General features: G+C 31.8%; 1 protein-coding gene across 3 annotated transcripts; it reads left to right on the plus strand.

Moving 5' to 3' along the window:
- The first annotated feature begins 188 nt into the window (after positions 1–188).
- Positions 189–21,050, plus strand: LOC140445180 (uncharacterized). 3 transcript variants are annotated; one of them, XM_072537059.1, is made up of 2 exons: positions 189–626; positions 18,712–21,050. In XM_072537059.1, exons 1-2 carry the CDS (start codon positions 323–325, stop codon positions 20,277–20,279), a joined length of 1,872 nt encoding a protein of 623 aa, XP_072393160.1. In that variant the 5' UTR covers positions 189–322; the 3' UTR covers positions 20,280–21,050. The 3 variants fall into 3 exon arrangements, with proteins under 3 accessions (XP_072393160.1, XP_072393176.1, XP_072393167.1); XM_072537075.1 differs by lacking the exon at positions 18,712–21,050 and adding an exon at positions 10,983–13,260; XM_072537066.1 differs by lacking the exon at positions 189–626 and adding an exon at positions 13,857–14,272.
- Positions 21,051–21,779: the final 729 nt, after the last annotated feature.

Consider the following 21,779-nt stretch of genomic DNA (forward strand, 5'->3'; position numbering starts at 1 on the left):
TACCCAAAATTTGATGGGTTTAGTTTGAGTATACACTTCCACTATTTAGAATAATTCTTCTTTTTTTTTTTTAAAGAAAGAAGTCTGCAATAATAGCATACTTGAGCTTGAGCTATTAATACTGAGAAGTAGGAATTGTTGTGTTGTAGGTTGTAGTAAGCGTCTATCTTCTTTGGTTGTAGGTTTCCGACAATTGAATCTGTCAAAATGTGCCCGAGCTAAGCGAATGGAGTTTATTCCTTGTATAATTGAAATTCTATAATTTAAATTTAAATGAATTTAAGTACAAATTATAATTATAATTTGAACAAATTAAGTTTTAATGGAAGTAAAACAAGAAGTCAGTGAGAAGAACTGTAAAAGAGAAATAGAAAATAATGAAGCTTGTGATGCCCTCCTGAAGACATTTAAAATTGAAATTATTGAAGAACCCAAAAGAGAAAGTACAAATGATACATTTAACTGTTCAAACGAATATCCTATAAAGACTGAACTGGAGCAAGATGAATATGCACTTATACCATTTGAAGAAAAACAAGTTAAAAAATTATATTCTACAAAGACTGGACAAGAACAAGATGAATATGCATTTATGTCAATTGAAGAAAAACAAGAAGATAAAAAAAGTAAGTCTAATTAATTGATTCTCTCAACTTCCCAAACAATAAAAATATTACAAGTTTTGTTACTCACTATTCTTATGATGTTGAAAAATATTAAGTTTATACACAGACCTCTGTTTTCATTCTTAGTTCACAGCATCTCTTCTATGCTTATTAGAAATTAATTAGATTAATGATTAGTTATATCACTTTATTTGCTTCTCAATACCTGTTTCATTGGTTAAATGTTTTTCTTTGTTAGATCTATGGGGTTTTTATAGGGTTGTTCCTTTCATATTCTAATTTATTTTACTTTGATTGTTTCTTGCCCTCTATATGTTTTAAACTAAATTTAAGATTTTAATTGTAGCTATTGAATTAAAACACTACTTAAACTAAATAGTTATCTCTAATGTTTCGTTAGCTTAATGGAAAAAATCTTTCTTAGAATAGTGTTTATTTCTTCAGTAGATCCTCTACTGAAAAATGGTGAATTTTTTGTAAATGTTTTTAAAGCACAATAAGAAGAAGAATCACTAATAGCAAAATTATGCAGTTCATGTTATAGAAACCAAAAATAAATATTGCATTTTACCGCTTATATCACTAATAACATTATTTAACTTGATAAAGATTCCATTTGAGAAGATTCAGACTATTTAAGTAGATAAATACTTATCTTAATGTATTTTAAAAATTCTTGCTTTATTTTTAACATATTTCTAAAACATTATTATCTTAAGTCATAGAAAAAAAAACAATTTTTTATTCTTACTAACGAGTCATACCACAACCTTTAATGACAAGAAGGTTCATTTTTCTCTATAATCCTTGTACAGACAATTGTGTCCGGCAAAATGCGTATTATTTACAAATAATTGTATTCAAAATATTGTGAGTTGTATTTAATCTAATGTTACACATTTCTTGTATATTTGAGATTTTAATTTTATTTCACATTTTATTTCTGTCGATTGTCATCAAGTAAATTAATAATCTCTTGCTCTTAACGCAATATTTAGATGGTGAATGGAAGAAGTATACCTAATTTAGTAATATTTTTGTTATCTCATGTAAACAAACTATTATCAACCATTAGATACGTATGTCTTCCCAAATTAATTTTTGGGTTGCGTACACTAGTCCAAGATAGTGAAGAGACGTGAACTCTGGGTGCGCAGTGACAAAATTCGAATAAGTGGGATAATATTACCATTTGCTTTTGTGCAGTGTTGTGACATTGTGCTATAAATAAAGAAAATTTGCAATAACGACAAGTTCTAAATCATCAAATGTAAGAAGTAATTTGTAACGTTTTAACATTTACAAAAAAAAAATTAAATAGAAAATGGACAATTGTTAATAGATTTAAGCAAAGTGCAGGAACGGATTGCAGTAATGGCGGTGTATTTATTAAGGTACAACTAAATTATTTATAATCTATTAATCTATTCTATCTAATTTTATGGTTTATGTTTTTCAACTATAAAAAGAATTGCTGGTAAAGGTTGTCAAGATGATGACATAGAAAAAGTATTTTCTCCTCCTCCAAAACAAACGAGGACATCAAAAATGAAAATGGATGTATTTTATTATAGTTTACTTCTCTACTGAAACCTATTTGTATTCTAAATTACACTAAAGCATATAATTGGACATATTATGCGAAATGAATCCAGATATGCTCTCCTTCAAGCCATCCCGCAAGGAAAAATATTTGGAAAACAAGGTCCAGGAAGAAGAAGAACATCTTGGTTAAAGAACCTCAGAATCTGGTTCAATAAAACATCCGTGCAGCTTTTCCGCGCTGCTGCAGATTGCCATGATGATCGCCAACATTCGTAACGGATAGGCACATCAAGAAGAAGAAGAATACAATTGGAGTAACGCAAGCGCAAATCTTAGAAAACCCGTTTGTAAGGGACAAAGGCTGATAATCGTTGGTATTGGCAGTGAAGCTTAGCACTCACCGGGACGGCACGGTCGGACGGTACGCACGGAATTTTTCACGGAAAGCATTTACGATTTCCCTTTTGATGCGCATACTTGACGTCACGTTCAGGACAGGACGATTCGTACTTTTCGTCGTCCTCGAAAAGTCCGAAAGAAAGATTTTCAAGATATCCCGACTTGTCGTACCGATGACTCATTATACACTAAATAGTGTGTCATATTGCGGGCAAACAAATTTAAAAATATAGCAAAAGAGGCGTGTTAAACAAATTTCACTGTCGAGTACAATAAAAGTGTAAATTAAATTTTTAATTTATTTTTTTAAAATATGTAAAAATTAAAAAACATGTGACGCAATAACCCCCACTTACCCTCCAAAACTACCCTGTATTAATATAGGATGTGGTAGGTGGTGACATGAAATTAATTATCCTAATGTCTTATAATCACTCCCAAAATATGAACTCCGTATTCAAAACCGTTTGGAAGATATTTGAAAAAATAAGAATTTCAATTCACCCCTTTAAAGGGTTGTATCTCCCTTATTATTCAGTTTTATAAAAAAGTGTACATAAAGAAGTACCCTTATTTTTGGATGAAATGGCAGACTAATTACCTCGTTAGAAGCCGATCTCGTAATACTGTGCATACATATGAATATATAGTTTTCTAAAATATTAACTTCCTATAGTGAAGCCATTCGGAGCAATATAAGATGCTAAATATTGTTTGAATGGCGTTTTTGAAAAAAAATGGTTTACTTTTATTGTCAATGAAATACATTAATACAAAAAAGAGTTGTTTACTTTTATTGTCAATGATATAAGTTAAAACAAAAAATCTGTACTTACATTTTTTTCCAGCTATATAATGTATAAAGCGTATTTTCAAGGATAACATAAACTATTGCTTCTGCAATTGGAAGATGTCTGTCATTTTTGACTGCTTTAACTTGTCCAGTATCATTCTATCTATCATATTTTCTAACGATGTGAACAGTTGTATGCTTCTTCATTTGCGTTTTGTCTTTGGATAAAGTTTCTTACAACGTTTAAAGTACTTTCCACATCTTGTCTATTAGGACCTTCTTGCGTAGATTCACCGCGATTGTCTTCTCCATCTTCATCACTTTCGTCACTGACGATAACGCGCTCCGTCGGCGGATTTATTACTTCCGCGATAATTTCACTATCCATCATCATCAATGGCAATGAATTCAGCAAACTCGTCATCATTGTTCAGTTGGGTTAGTTCTTGACCATGCTGTTGTAATCTCAAACACTCTGCTACAGGATATTCATTCTTCGTTTTCTACCTCAGTCTCTGTCCACCCCGCATGACTGAAATATTTGCTGATGTTTTTTTTTTTATCTACGAGTGTCCATACCTTGTGGATGAAATTTGTGGCATCTGATAAAGTAACAGGGGATTCACTACGGTTTTCCACATTATTCAGGATCCGCTTAACTAAAAGTTTTCTGTATTGAACTTTAAGGGACCTTATGATGCCCTGATCCATCGGTTGCAGAACAGATGTGTAATTTGGGGGTAAAAAAAGAAGTTGAATGTTTTTTAAACCGTTAACTTTCGGATGGGCTGTAAATTGTCAACAATTAAAAGAATCTTTCGATGTCCCACTTCAAAAGTTCTCCACTAAAAATCGCTGCTGTCATCCACGATTTTTTAGTAAGTTTATATGTGACAGGAAGCTGATTCACACCTCTGAAACATCGTAGTTTTTGAGATTTCCCAATGACGACTAACGTCCTTTTTTCGGAACCGGACATATTGGCATAAGCGAGTACAGTTACCCTTTCTTTTGATAACTTGCCACCTATACAACGGTCATTTTTGAATTTGAGGGTCTTATCTGGAGTAACTTTAAAAAAAGTCCCAGCTCGTTGGCATTGAAAACATTATCGTCACTGCAATTTTGTCTTATTGTAGGCCATGACTTCAACCAGTTGTCGGTGACTTCTTTGAAAACACTCTTCGCTTCACCGCAAATTTTTCAACACGTAATTTCGTACCTGTCCTTAAAACGGCTCATCCACCCACTCGAAGGTTTAAAATTCTCATCACCATCTAGCGCCTGCGAAAACTGTTGCTTTTTCTTGAAGCAGTGGTCCATTTATTGGAACATTCGCAGCCCTGTTTACGGTAAAACATTTGACCATTGCAGTATCGAGTTCTTTATTATTGCGGCACGTAGTTTTTTCGATTTACCGGAAAAAGACGAACCAGCTTCGAAAATCTTGTGTTTATTTTTGAGCATGGTAGATAGAGTGGAACTTGAAATTCCTCTTTCACGACAAACTTCTGCTTTCTTCTTACCGTTCTCAACGGATATTAATTTTTTCTCCTAAAGTAAATGCTTTTCTTTTAAGAGTCATAGTGTGTAATGTATGTGACTATGTAATCTACAACACAACTTTCAAGACGCGAAAGCACAATCAGGAAACAAACGATAAACATCCACGACAAAAAAACAACTGTGAAATGAAATTCTAACTCTCTAGAGTTAAAACACACCAGTAAAAGATGACAAACTAAGTTTTACTATCTGTATCTAAATTTTAAAGAATTTTTGAATGTATTTTGTCCATTATTTTATATGTGTGTTATTAATGTTGGGTGTCTATGCTTTTATAAATAATTTCAACGACTATGTCTTGAAAAAGGAATAAAACCATTCCGAAAGCTAGACAAAAATTCATAAGAGTATTTCATTAGAGTGGAAATAAAGCCTACAATCCATTTAAGACGACAAAAGGACTTCTACAAGGCTGTGCTACGTCCCCTACTCTGTTTAAAATATTCTTGGAAAAGACACTCAAACCATGGAGGAGAAAGTGCGAAGGAATGGGCATACCAGTAAGAGACGAATACCTATACACCTTAAGTTTTGCCGACGATCAAGTAGTCATCGCACAAGATGAAGAAGATCTCAGCTTTATGCTCAGAAAACTAGAAGAAGAATATAAAAACAACGGAATGGAAATAAACTTAGAGAAAACCGAATACCTAACAACAGAAAACAAGGATATGAGAAACCTAGAGATAGACGAGGGAAGACAAATAAATGGAACAGATAAATTCAAGTATTTAGGAACCATAATATCGAACCAGGGAACAACAGAAGAAGATATAAACAACAGACTGAGACAAACAAGAAACTGTATAAGACAACTAAACTCAGTGTTGTGGGATAAGAACATTACGATAAAGACAAAAAAGAGAATATATAACAACCTGACAAGAAGTATCCTGACATATGGGTCCGAAAACTGGACAATAAACAAGAGAAATAGAGGTAGAATAAGAGCAGTAGAAATGGAGTTCCTGAGGAGAAGCTGTAGACTTACAAAAAGAGACAGAATTGAAAACGCAGAGATTAAGCGGAGAATGGGAGTGCAATCAGACATAATCGACTATATAGAGGAGAAGAGACTATCCTGGTACGGCCACGTCAGAAGAGCGGACAGAGGACGCTGGATAAACAAAATCACAGAATGGAGCCCGATTGGAAGAAGAAAGAGAGGAAGACCCCGAAGGTCATTCAGAGATGAAATCGACGAGGCTATGGAGAAAAGAACCCTGCGAGATGGAGACTGGAATGACAGGGAAAATTGGAGAAAACGGTTGAGTGAAGGAAGACAGTGAAAACTGTGGAAATCCTTAGTAGTAGTAGTAGTAGTAGTAGTAGTAGTATTTCATTAACATCCCGGCCAATTTTCTGACTGTATCCCTAATAAACTGTTTTGTTTGTTTATATATATATATATATATATATATATATATATATATATATATATATATATATATAAATGTCTAACAGGTGGTTCATTGGGTTAGCAGCTGAATATTAAACGCCAAAGTGTACTCTTATCAACGATATCGTTATATTTCTCTAACATCTTTAGACGAAAGCTACAATAGTGTTAAAAAATGGTGAAATTGTATAATTTAAAAATTAAGATAACACTTACTTGTGTGAGGTTGCAGCAAAAAGTTGTGAAAAAAAGTCTCGAGGTGTTCATTGTAGTGAAAAGAAAAAAGTGGACAAAAATCAATTGTCAATAAATGTCGTCAATGATTTGTTAGACGACTTACTTTTTATATTTAACAGTTATGATCCATACATAAAACACCATCGAAGTAGAAGATGAAAAACAATCTTTTCCTTTCCCCAATTTATTCCGAAAAATAAGCTAACCTCAGAATATTGCTAAAAAACATTTGGCAATAAAAATTATGACACACCCACTTACATGTAGATCTCTACTGGTATCCTATGTACTCAAATTATTGTTTTCAAATATCTCTATTGAATGTTAGATGTCGCCACCAGTTTTATATATCACGACTTGTTTCTTACAGTTATCATTGTCACATAACAGCTATATATAGTAGAAATTGACTTAGGTGCTTATAAAGATGATGTTGCCTAAGAGAAACAAAACCAGATACCGGGTTAAACAACAGGTCAAAATTTAAAAATGCAAGTATTTCATGAATATTTCTATATTAAGAACAAAAGAACAAAGTTGAGCAAAGAAGGCCAGTATGCAAAGACTGGTCCACAGATTTAGTATAAGAGCAAAAGAATTTAATATGACAGTCTCATCTCAGAAAACTAAAACAATAGTAGTTAGCAAAAAACCAGCCAGATCAGTATTAAACAAGTAATGGAAATAAAATACCTGGGAATTACACTGTCTAGCTATGGAGACCTGGACAAAGAAGTCAGAAATCAAGTAAAAAGCAAATAGAATGGCAGAATACCTTAATAGCACTATATGGCGTAACAGACACATTAACACTGAGATGAAATCAAGAATTTATAAAGCCAGTGTAAGACCAATAATGACATATGCCTCAGAAACAAGACACAGCCACAACGCAAAGGCTACTGGAAACGGCAGAGATGAGAGTACTGAGAAGAATTACAAGAAATACGCTGAGAGATCGAAAGAGAAGTGAAGACATTAGAAGAAAATGTAACGTACAGTGGAATGGACGCAAAATAGAAAAAAAGAATGGAATAACCACATAAACAGAATGGAAGAGACCCGTGTCGTCAAAATAGTAAGAGAAAGTCTCCAATGGACAAAAGTACTGGACGACCGCGCAAAAGATGAAGTGATAACCTTCCATAGAGGTATTAATCCGCCAATGAACAAGCAGAATTGCTTATAAAGAGGAAGAAGAAGAACAAAAAAGAGAAAATATTTCATTTGCTGATAACATGCTCCGACCTGAACTTTATGATTTGAACAAAATCAATACGAATAGGTTTATAAAATACTTAATTGATCCTATCGTAAGACAATATGGCCATGAGTATTAAGACTGCCACCTTATCATCCTGATCTCAATCCCATCGAATTTGTTTGGGCTGTATTAAAAAATTACGTGGAATCGTTTAAAGTAAACGATGTAATGGGCCTATGGGATGAATTTATGAAATATATCCGAGAAATGGAAAAATGTGTGGAAAATGATCGAAATCGAACACGAATTTATCAAAAAGCGAGTTTATCAAGTCCTTGATCGAACATTAATCTTGGTAAATATTCCAGTGACTCTGATGATGAATCTTACAATTAAACAAAAGCTTTCTATAAAATCATTATTTTTATCATCACCTGATTAGGTTTTGTTCGAAATTATTAATACTACGACATTTACATCAGAAAAGCAGTATATTAAAGAAAGATTAAAGTAAAATACAATTCTTTTTTTGTTTTCAATCTCCAGTTGTTTTCTTTTCTTCAACAATTTTTTAATTGAAAGTCCAATTGTGTTCTTATTGTAAATAATATAGTTAACAAACTCAGACAAGACTTGACAACAATGCTCTGAATTTGTTAAAGATGTGCATGTGCATCTCTTTCTACTTCCTTTTCTATCATATGCGCATTCTGCGGCTCTTCACTATCTTGGGTTGGGCCCATGGTACAAAGAATAACAGGTATGATACTCCCGAGCGCGAAATTGGAACGAGTTCGCGCATTACGTCACAATGAGAGTGACTTTAAATATTCCCCGTAAGAACGTTAGCAATCGGATCACAATTAATTTTTAATTGGCAATAAAAAGTCATTTTAATAGATTAATAGAGTTTCTATTGAACTATTTCGGATTTATTGAAATATAGGTGTTTTATTATTTTGATTGAAAAAAATAATAAATAATACAGTGAAAAAAAATAAATCTGTAAAATAAATTTGCGTAAATTTGTTGTTCATAGTTTCTTTTCTTTGTTCGTATTATTTTTCTTGTTTCTTTTCGGCAGTCGTCATATTCCTTTTTACTTTGGTCTGTTTGCAGTTGTATCCAAGTCTTCCTTACTGTTTGTCTTTTTTTTCCAGCTGTTTCCGACATTCCTCGTCATACCATGTTTTTGTCCTTTTCTGCCTACTCCTTCCAAAGATCTTGTCCGCTGTCTTGGTTATTATTTGGGCAGTCGTTTCCCATAGCTGTTCTATATCATTGTATTCTCTTTCAAAGTTCAAGATTTGTTCAAGTTGTTCTCTATAGTTTTGTTGTTTCTCTGTATTGTGCATTTCGTCCATGTTCCATTGTGGGTTTATTGTTGTTTTATTGTATTTGTGGCTAGATATTCTGGATTTAACTTTTTGCTCTGACTAAGTAATGATCTGTGTCTCCGTTTATTCCTCTCATGCTTGTTACGTCTATAATATTGTTCCCATGACGGCCATCTAGAATGATGTGGTCAATTTGGTTGCGCGTAATATGGTCGTTTGAGGCCCAGGTTTGCTTATGTACGTCTTTATGCGGAAACATGGTTGACTTTATTAGCATGTTATTAGCTGCTGCAGTTTCTGTGAGTCTTAAGCCATTGTCGTTGGATATATTGTGGAGGCTGTGTTTACCTATTGTGGGGTATAGGCTAAGCTCTTTGCCTATTTTAGCATTAAAGTCCCCGCAGAGTATGCGCATATCTTGTTTGGGTATCGTATCTATCTCTCTTTCTAGGGCATCGTAGAAGTCATCCTTGATATCTTCATCCTTCTCTTCCGTTGGTGCATGCGCAGAGATAATCGAAATGTTGTATCGTTCTCCTTCATTCGTATGTAGCATATCCTTTCGTTTATAGGTTTGAAATTTAGTATATTCTGTACTAGGCTGTCTCTAATCACAAAGCCCGTTCCAAATTCATGTCTTCCGTTTTTGTTACCGCTGAAGAAGATGGTGGATTTACTTATTTTTATATTTCCATTGTCTGGCCATCTTATTTCTTGGACTGCTGTTATATCCATTCCTATAGCAGCTCCAGGTCTGTACCAACTTTGGACATTCCAAGTTCCGATATTCATAGTCCTTTTACATTGCATTTGTCGTTTTTTGTGTTTATCTGTCCGGTTCCGAGGCAAAGTTGCAGTTGTAATAACTAGTTTGTTCTTTCCGAGGGTGGGTAGTTAACCCTCCGCTCAATACTCCTCCTCTTTTATCCGGGCTTGGGACCGGCTGCAGTAAGGTGATTTCCGAGCTACTCAATCCACCCGTTCCTCACCCTATCCCAGGCAGAGTTCATATCATTATAAACAGATGTATTACAGTAGACTCCCTCTATAACGAGAAGTGAAATGACAGACTAATTACCTCGTTATAAGCCGATCTCGTTATATCAGACAATAACAATACTGTGCATACATATGAATCTGTAGTTTTCTAAGCCATTAACTTCCTATAGTGAAGCAATTCGGAGCAATATAAGATGCTAATAAATATTGTTTGAATGGCGTTTTTGAAAAAAAGTTATTTAATTTTATTGTCAATGAAATATATTAAAACATAAAAGAGTTGTTTATTTTTATTATCAATGATATACGTTAAAATAAACAATCTGTACTTATATTTTTTTCCAACTACATAATGTATAAAGTGTATTTTCAAGGATATAAACTATTGCTTCTGCAATTTTAAGAACTCTGTTATTTTTAACTGCTTTAAATGGTCCAGTATCATTCCCTCATATTTTCTAAAGATGTGAAACAGTTGTATTTATTCATTGTAAAGAAGTTTATTGCGGGCTGCAGTTAAGTTTATTGAGGGTCTGTTTGAAAAGGTATTTATTTATAGCCACGACCCGACCAAAAACGTAAAAAACACGTTTTTGGATCTTATTTTGTCTCGTTATAACCAAATTTGCCTCGCTATAGACGGTTATAGTTCAATAGAAATTTCACGGGACATCTAATGTATCTTGTTATAAGCGAAACCTCGTAATAACCGTGTTCGTTATAGAGGGAGTATACTGTACAATGACGGCCACTCTCATTACTACATCGACAGTAGGGGATCAGCTATTAGTAGCCTGCGCAATATCATACCTGTTATTTTTTGTACCATGGGTTGGACTAGTATAATACAGATTTAATAGATGAATATGATTTTTAGGTTTCTTCTGTGAAGATATGCAAACGCATACAAGCAAGGAATTAAAAAAGCTTAATGTTGGAAATAATTTACATGAACAAACACACATTGGTCAAGTATCTTTCGCATGTGAAATTTGCTCGAAAAGTTTTTCTAAAAAGGTATATTTAAACAGACATATGACAATACACACTGAAGAAAAACTATTTACCTGTGAAATTTGTTCTAAAAAATTTTTAACAAAGGCTCAGTTAAAATCGCATATGAAAGTGCACACCGGAGAAAAACCATTTGCATGTGAAATTTGTCTGAAACAATTTTCGACAAAGGAACAATCAAAAAAACACATAAGAGTGCACACTGGAGAAAAACCGTTTTCATGTGACCTTTGCATCAAACAATTTTCAACAAAGCAACAATTAAACATACATAGGACAGTTCATACTGGAGAAAAACCATTTGCATGTGAAATTTGCAACAAGCCATTTTCGAGAAAGGAAAGATTAAAAAAACACTTGGACGTGCACACCGGAGAAAAACAAGTGTCAACCAGTTCCTATTTAAAAAAACATATGAGCGTGTTTAGAGGAGCAAAACCGTTTTCATGTGAAATTTGCAACAAACAATTTTCAACAAAGCAACAATTAAAGATACATATGACAGTTCATACTGGAGAAAAACCATTTGAATGTGAAATTTGTTCGAAACAATTTTTGACAAAGGGACAATCAAAAATACACATGACAGTGCACACTAAAGAAAAACGGTTTTCATGTGAAATTTGCAACAAACAATTTTCAACAAAGCAACAATTAAAAACACATATGACAGTTCATACTGGAGAAAAACCATATACATGTGAAATTTGCGTTAGACCATTTTCGAGAAAGGAATTATTAAAAAAACACATGATAGTGCACACTGGAGAAAAACTATTTGTTTGTGAAATATGTTCTAGAAGATTTGCAGACAGATATACTTTAAAAAAACATATGCGTGTTCATACCGGAGAAAAACCATTTGCATGTGAAATTTGCAGTAAACAATTTTCGACGAAGGAACATTTAAAAAAACATATGACAGTGCACACTGGAGAAAAACCGTTTTCATGTGAAATTTGCACCAAACAATTTTCAACAAAGCAACAATTAAACACACATATGACAGTTCATACTGGAGAAAAACCATTTGCATGTGAAATTTGCAACAAACAATTATCGAGAAAGGAATCATTAAAAAAACACATGGCTACACACTTGAGAGAAACCATTTGTTTGTGAAATTTGCATTAAACAATTTTCGAGAAAGGAATCTTTAAAAAACGCTTGGCTACACACTAGAGAAAAACCATTTGTTTGTGAAATTTGGATTACACAATTTTTAAGAAAGGGAAAATTACAGAGATATGTAAGAAATCATACTAGAGAAAACATTTTTAAATTACAGTAAAAATTACATGTGGCTTAGTTTGTAATCTCACATTACTCATAACTTCCTATATACGATGTGTTTTCAAAAAGTAAACGAAATTTTCGTTTTTTGAAAAAAATATTTATTTGTCTACATTAATGTAGACTTCTTCAAAGTATTCCCCATCAAATATCATTCACTTGTGTAAACTCTTCTGCTAATCCTTGAAACACTTCTCAAACTCGATCTTTGGAATGGCCTTTAGTTCTATCAGCGATGCGCTTTTAATGCCATCTATGCTTGTGAAACGACGGTTCTTTAATAAAGTTTTCTTTATTTTTGGAAATAGAAAAAAGTCACACGGAGCCATTTCTGGCGAATATGGAGGCTGGATCATCATTACAGAATTGTTTTTGGCCAAAAATTCACAAACAACAATGAAGTGTGAGCTGGTGCATTATCGTGAAGCAAAAGCAATGAGTTGTTCATGAATTGTAGTTTTATGTGTGAGCTTATAATTCGGGTTGATCTTTTTTTAATATGCAGTATAATTAGAATATTTGCTTCATCAAGTACTTAAATCAGTTTGAAGTTATATCGAGTGTACTTATTTATTAGCTATCAATAAATTATTTACTCCACGACTTCGAATTATTTCATATCGTCGATTCAGAAGATCGTTCATAGAGCATTAGAATTTATACTTTGACCGTATAATTAACGTATATATTCGCGAATACATACAGTAGACACAGTTTTTAATCAAAACTAGATTAAAATAGCAAATGAAAACTCATTTCCACGTTAATTTTGTATCTTACCAATTTTCAACAAAACAATAATTAAAAAAGAACATAGATCATATTAAAGGATAAAGAAAAAATAATTGTCGCCGAGGAGTCAATATTAAGGCATAGAAATCTTTTTTCTCAAAATAGTTGATTTTGAGATGGTACAATGTTGCACTAAGGCAGCGAATATTTATAACAAACTCGGACAAGACTTGACCTCAATGTTCTGAATTTGCTAAAGACGTGCAAGCAATTTAATTAAACCCAGCCTGTGAGACATGTTCACCCCTAAGAATTACGTTCGGGTGTAACAATTCATTGGAGCGAGGTGTATTAACTCGAGTAAAAACAGGAGTCACTCCACCGCGCTCCAATGCTCCAGACCAGCGCTTCCCAAACTGTGCTCCTCGAAGCATCTACAGGTGCTCCGCTTTATGGCGATAATAAACGGTTAAACATTAAAAAAAGCTCCGCTATATCGATGGCTAAAATCAACAGTGAGATATGTCAAATTGAAATTATAGACGCGTGCTAATTGCTACTTGCCATTGCCACTTAGTGGACGCTCTCCCTAAGGTTGATGTTATGGAAATTTTAAACACAAGTGACGTCACTTTGTATAAATCGTGACGTGCAAGTGTTTCACCACAGTATAAATAAGTTGTTGTATATACTGTGGTTTAGTGGTTTTACTTTGGAAAATGGTATATCTATATCTGTAGGTTATGTTCAATTTGTTCAATTGTTCTGTTGTTTATTGTTTATGGATTTCAGAATTTCAAAAAACCTATATATAATTGTTGTTTGAATAGTATTTGTTGAATTGTGGTTTCACATTTTAAATGTAAAATTATTATTGAAATACATAAAATCAAATGGAAGTAAAACAAGAAATTATCGATGAAACGTGTAAAGTAGAAATAGAGTATAATGACCTGGATAATGCTCTTTTGGATGGCTTTAAATGTGAAATTAAGGAGGAATGCAGTAGGCAAAATACACATGAGAGATATGATTATTTAGAATTAAAGGAACATCCCATAAATACTGAAATAGAAGGACATGGGAATAAACTCAACCCATTTGAAGAAAACCAAAAAACTGAAAAAGGTTAGTAATTACTCAGGTGCAGTAAGAGATTAGGATATCCACAGATATGAAATTTACAGCAATGAATTCTTATATATATAATAATGTCTTATTTTTAAAAACCTTGACCATTGCATACGATGAAACAACAGGAAATAAGAAATGACACCATGAAACCATTGTTAACCCTTTGATATGCTCAAGAAGGGCAATTCTAACAAGTATTGTCATAGTTATACAAAATATTTTTTCTTAACTATTAACAAAAAAAATATTTCTGCTTTGTTGGTAGGTTTAGGTAAGTTAGATTTGATTTGGATTATGTTAGGTTTGGTTACAGTTTATTCTTACCTACTTTTAACAAAATATTACTGGTTAGCAGATTTAATTTTGACAACATAACGTTAGATTAAAACATTGTATTCTTATCTACCTTTATTAACAAAAAATTACTGGTTTCTTGCAGTTTTTTTATGTTAGATGTGGTTAGGTTATTTAGAGAAAAATTGTTTGGTAGTGGAAGGTTACATAGGCAATAAAGCGTGCCTATTAGAAAGATATACAGGACTGCCCTATCTCATTATATGTCTACGGTATAGTTCACAAAAAATTAGGCATTTTTGAGGCATACCCTCTTAATAAATAATTACAGTTCTCTCATATGTAGAAGTAGTATACAATACCTAGGAATAAATTTTTTAACAATATAATTTTAATCTTACATACAATTTAAAAACATAAAACAGACAATTACCAATTAAGTGTATTGTTTTAACAATATTTTGTTAACCAAAGAAATATCAACCACAGAAATAAAAAATTCTTTCTGCCAATTATAGGCATTACAGGGTTGTCTGAATTTCATCATTTTTTTTAAATTATGCATGAAATTCAATTTATAGATAACAAACACACAGTCTGGTCCATTAAGCAATCTTGAGTAAAGTATGCTCTTTTCTATTCCTAGTTTGACTTATCTTTACGAGCAATTTTCAATTGATACAGCAAGCATATAGCATATTTTAAAGCATTAGCGCTTAAGCTTATTTAAACCACTGTTTCCCAAAGTTCCTTCGATCAGGGACACTTTTTGACAAAAAAATTAGTTGTCACCTTGTCTTATTGGCGATGTCAAACGAAAGAGGCGGCACGGTGCGGTAAAAATTTGAACTAGTGCACGTAGGATAACAAAACATTTTGTATTTATTTATACACACATAACATAGTTATAAACATTTTAAATATTATTAAATAAAGTACAATAAGGTAACAAAATGTTAAAAAGTAAATGTAAACAGTATTTTTATGCACCACAATGCAGTAATTATCGATCGGAAGGAATAAGTATGCACTTTTTTCCTCGTGACAAAAATCTACAAGATCGTATGTTCATTCTTTTATTTTATTTTGAAGTGTTACAATTTTAGTTTCTTAATTTGTTGTAATTAATGTAACTAGTCTTAAATGTATTAACATTTGTTTTACCAATGTTCATATTAAAGTTAAGTTCTCCTATTGTATAGAAGTGATCAGTAGTAAAATGTAAATATAATATTGTATAATTTAGTTACTATTAGGACATTTACAATATGTAAATGTATTAAATGTGATAATAGTAACTAAAGACAAACTGCTAAGTAAGACTTTAGATTAGAAAAAGTTAGTTTAGGTTAGAAATAAATTACTTATTATTCGATCAGTAAACAAATCGTAATATTGCTTGTTTTTTATGCTAATCAAACAAAAAAATTGTACCATTTTGGAATAATAATGATATAAAAACAACCAAGTGTTTTATTTATATGTATTTAGGAAATAATATATCATATATTTGCCACACAACAAAACGTGGCCAGCCTTTAACAAGGCCTCGCCTTCTTTTAAAGGTCTTTTTGTGTCTCCTATATATTTCAAAATATCGAGCAGACTAACTTCAATTTCTTTATTTGCCATTGCGTTAACAAAAATAAATAAATGGAAAATAATAAATACGGATAATTTTTACACACAACAATTATTCACCTACAAAGATTATGGAAGCTCTGTTTTGTTTTCCTACGTGCGTGATCAGCTGATCATCTGTCAAAGCGCCCCCTATAGTTCGTTGACATCGCCAATCCCACCAAGCTCATTCATGATTTAATAACATTGCTGAATCAAAGGGAAGATTTAATTTTACTTGCCTGCTGTATAATTTTCTTGTATCAGGTAAGAATTAGTTACTCTATAAATACAGGAATGAATTGAAGTTGTGGATTAAAGTAAAACCACCAAACCCAATTGACCTTTTTATTGACATGAACCTGGAAAATAATGACTTAAGCGTTAGGACCTATGGCTTGCTTTTGATCAACTCTACCTCCCTCATTTGTTATACTTCTTTTATAAATTAATTACTAGGTCAAACTGCATGCTTCAAGCCTTATTACCAATATATATCAAACAAATAATTGTTACAGTTTAAATTAACAAGTGGTAAACAAACAAGTAGGCCACAAATCCAGGAGGCAATAAAATTCATTGTTTAATGATATTAAACACCTACCTTTCATATTATTTAATCATGACAATGCATTACACTAGTGCCTGAATTTTTCTGTAATTTTAAATTTGACTTTATATAACTGAGAAAATGTGTTTAAACAACAAACTTTCCATTGTCCTTCTGTAGTAAACTGGTGCATAATTTATTTGTATTACATTTTTTCACTACTTTATGACACTATTTTATTAGGCATATATTGTGGAATGTCAATTTCTCTTTAATCTAAACGTTTGGTCAGTCTGTACCAAAATATTAAGCAGCCAAGAGCAGACATATGTAGCATTCAATCTACATCTACCTAATTTTATCATTTATTGAAAATCGTTAACACTCTACTGGTAGAAGTTTCATTCTTTCGCTGAATATTTTAAAAAAGAACATCAATTACAATAATTGTATGTTATATTATTTCAAATTATTTACAAAAGTAAAACTGTGACAAATATTGAAAAATTAAAACGAAAACTTAAATACATTTCTTTTAAAAATTTTCAGTAGTTTCTAAATGTCAGCTTTTCCTTTTTTGTTGAGTCATTCCATTTTGAAGAACTCGATCTGGTGGACATTTTTTTCAGGTTTATAATTGTGAGCTTCTTAAATAGAAGATTGTCAATTGATCAGATTACTTCAATATGACTGGTTTTCAACAGTTTATAAATAGTTGACATATTGTTTAAGATTTGGCTTACATACTTACCTTTATAATAATACACACACTGGCAAATTTGCAGGAACAGGTTATTAATGCAATGTATTTCTTTATATTTCTATTTTATAGACTATATCTGTATAGCTTTGAATGCACCTTACAGTTTTAAATGTCAAACTGTCAAATTAATTTGTTTACTTGTGTTGTATTTTACATTTTAAAGTCATATTATGTGTTGATAACAAGATAATATATTTAATTGCCAAGTTATTGAAGTTATACTTCTATACGCGCGCTCCACAGTGAAAATTTGTATGGGAGTGAATCTGTGAAATCATTACATATATAAGATAATGAGTAAGAGAGAGACAGAAGATATATTTTCTCTCTCTTCCTCTCTCGAATATAAAAATGTCCCTTTTGTATATATAATTTAATATTATATATATTATATAAAGATATATATACATATAATATTATACATATAATAAAATATTTATTAATATTATTATTTATGTGATATGTTTGGTATTATTTATTAAATGTTCATAATTATATTAGTCTTTTGTATTTCAATACTTATGGATATTGCATTTTAATTTGTATTGTATTATTGTATTAATAACAAAATAAACAATGAATTTTACTGCAGAGTATGTGTAAAAAAATTTTTGCATTCAACTCCTTTCATACATATATGAAAATAAAAATATACATTTTCATCAAAATATTGATTCAATCCTTCATTGTTAGTAAGTTTTTATTAATTCTATTTCTCTTTCTGCTATGTCTTACCTATAGAATTACATATGTAATGATTGTGCAGATAAACTCCCAAATAAATTTGTAACGGCGAATGCGTGTATAGAAGTGTAACTTCCACCCACTGGACTGCCACACCCCTTTTTTTTTGTTTGAGTTTGTTGGAAGTGATTTTTTTTAATTAGTGGTGTTCTTATTGTAAAGAGCAAGTAAAAATGGGTGAGTTAATACCGACTGACGTCACAATATTATTGGATTTTACGGGTAGATATGCAAATATTAAATGCATTGAGGTTAGACTATTACTAAAGACAAAAGGATAGACTATCACGCATATAGAAGACTGACACGCAGGTTTCTCCAGACATAATTTTATCCTTGAGTACACTTCAGCTGTAGAGCTATACATTTTAGTAACCTTTAATTTGATTATTACATTTATTTGGTTTTACATTTATTTTCTATTGTACTCAATATTTATATTATAGTCAGTTTGATTTTTAGATTATCTCCAAGATAACAAAATGGAAATTATGGAGGCACTAATTGAACATTCAGCTCACGAAGGGAGTTATATGAATCCATATACTGAAGGAAAAACATTAAATATAAATAGCAAAGTGGTGACTAAAAAAAGAACTTACAAATGTGAGATTTGTTTTAAGCAGTTTGCTCAAAAAAGTATGTTAACTGATCACATAAAAATTCACATTGGAAAAAAAGCTCACACTTGTGAGTTTTGTTTTAAACAATTTATTCAAGCAGGTAGTTTGAAAAAACATTTGAGGGTGCACACTGGAGAAAAACCTTACAAGTGTGAAATTTGTTTAAAGATGTTTACTGAGACAAGAGATTTGAAAGGGCATTTGAGAGTGCACACTGGGGAAAAACCTTACAAGTGTGAAATTTGCTTTAAGCAGTTTACTTTTGCTAGTAATTTGAAAAAACATTTGAGAACATTTGAGCACTCTGGGGAAAAACCTTACAAGTGTGAGATTTGTTTTAAGCAGTTTCTTGAAAAAAGGACTTTAACAGATCACATGAAACTTCACTTTGGAGAAAAAGCTTACAAGTGTGAGGTTTGTTTTAAACAATTTTTTCAAGCAGGTAATTTGAAAACACATTTGAGAGTGCACACTGGGGAAAAACCTTACAAGTGTGAAATTTGCTTTAAGCAGTTTACTTCAGCTAGTAGTTTGAAAATACATTTGAGAGTACACTCTGGGGAAAAACCTTACAACTGTGAAATTTGTTTAAAAAAGTTTACTGATACGAGTTGTTTGAAAGGGCATTTGAGAGCACACACTGGGGAAAAACTTTACAAGTGTGAAAATTGCTTTAAGAAGTTTAATTCAGCAAGTTACTTGAAAATACATTTAAGAGTGCACACTGGGGAAAAACCTTACAAGTGTGAAATTTGTTTTAAGCCGTTTGCTCAAAAAAAAATTTTAACTGATCACATAAAAATTCACATTGGAAAAAAAGCTCACACTTGTGAGGTTTGTTTTAAACAATTTATTCGAGCAAGTAATTTAAAAAGACATTTGAGAGTGCACACTGGAGAAAAACCTTACAAGTGTGAAATTTGTTTAAAGATGTTTACTGAGACAAGAGATTTGAAAGGGCATTTGAGAGTGCACACTGGGGAAAAACCTTACAAGTGTGAAATTTGCTTTAAGCAGTTTACTTTTGCTAGTAATTTGAAAAAACATTTGAGAACATTTGAGCACTCTGGGGAAAAACCTTACAAGTGTGAGATTTGTTTTAAGCAGTTTGTTGAAAAAAGGACTTTAACAGATCACATGAAACTTCACTTTGGAGAAAAAGCTTACAAGTGTGAGGTTTGTTTTAAAAAATTTTTGCAAGCAGGTAATTTGAAAACACATTTGAGAGTGCACACTGGGGAAAAACCTTACAAGTGTGAAATTTGCTTTAAGCAGTTTACTTCAGCTAGTAGTTTGAAAATACATTTGAGAGTACACTCTGGGGAAAAACCTTACAAGTGTGAAATTTGTTTTAAGCAGTTTTCTCAGAAAATTCATTTGGAAAGTCATTTGAGAGTGCACACTTAGGAAAATCCTTAAAAGTGTGAAATTTGTTTTAAGCAGTTTTCTCAAGTAAATATTGTAACACTGCCGTGCTACAATGATATATACAAGGCCTGAATCGCTCACTGTCGAAGAGAATTGGGCGGGGTTTTCTTAAACATATAGAAACTATATCGTATCTTAAATTCAAGCACAATTAGATAATATGAAATTATAATTTATTATTGGACGCCACCCCTGGTTTATCCTCGAAGGCAAGAGCAAAAAAAAATTAAGATTTATTGAAAGTTTACAAGAAAACTATTCTTTATTATTTCTTAGTATTGAACAAAAAGAAAACATTAAAAGTTACGTCATCCCAAAGGGATTCCAAAATATTATTTTATGTTAACATTATCATAAACAAAAAATCTTTGTATCGTATTAAATTAAGAATTGGTTATAAAGAAAATGAATATATATATTAACCCCAAATTTCGAAATTTGTTTACATTGAAAATAATATAGTTATTTATCAACTAGGAACAATGAAGAACATAAACCTTTAAATTAAATTAGAACACTTCACTATATTTTCATTTTTTTTTGAGTTCATAATCATTTCTGTTGTCTTGAAAGTAGGTATAATAAAAATTGGTACAACCTTAATCTGCTCTGTTTCTCTTCTTATTTAATCAGTCACCAAATAAACCATTGATTCAGCTACGTACTATATCAAATCACCACCATCCTAGATAAGAGGGGTTAGGTATTCCATAAAAAGATACTGCTACTGGGCCATGATCTGGAATAACTCCATAGCAATACTATCTAGCGACGAGTATTAGAAATATAATATCAGCATTATAGCCTCTCCTCCAATAAGGGTCTAAAAAAATAAATATCTATCTGAAATATGAACAAGAAAAGGATTGCTTAGCTCACCTCTGAAATTGAGACCCACTTTGGAAACACGTCTTAACGGTTAGACGGTCTTAACAGAACAGAGCGAAGCGATATCATGGCGCCTGATTCTGGAAATTGGTCGTGAGTGACAAGTTGAAAAATATGCTCATCTACCGGATATATTTGGGAATTACAGAAGAATCCTTGAGTCGGCTACAGGTAGGTACTTGACAGATAGATGGGGCTAGAAGTTTTATTTAAAAAAAAATTATTGAAATTTATAATGATTTTCTTTTAAATCTTTTGAAACGGTTACAATATTTAAAAAAACATTTTTTTATACAACCCATATAACCTATTATGTCGTAAGAATCATTAAAATATGTAAAAATTAGTGTCAACTCAATATTGGGACAGAACCTAGGAAGTAACTGCTAAAAACCGAAAAATGTAAGACAAATGTTCCTATATTCTACAGTTAATATCTTGTTAATTTCTGTATTATTTTAATAAAACTGTTCGTTTTATCTATACAAATTCAAAAATTCGTTAGTTGGTGATTATTACCGCAAAAAAATCTGTGAAATGGCAGATGACCGTAATATTCGTAAAAGTACAGTGTAGAATATAATTAAGCAT

The sequence above is a fragment of the Diabrotica undecimpunctata genome, chromosome 1 (genome assembly GCF_040954645.1).
Source record: "Diabrotica undecimpunctata isolate CICGRU chromosome 1, icDiaUnde3, whole genome shotgun sequence".
Taxonomy (NCBI): Eukaryota; Metazoa; Arthropoda; class Insecta; order Coleoptera; family Chrysomelidae; genus Diabrotica; species Diabrotica undecimpunctata.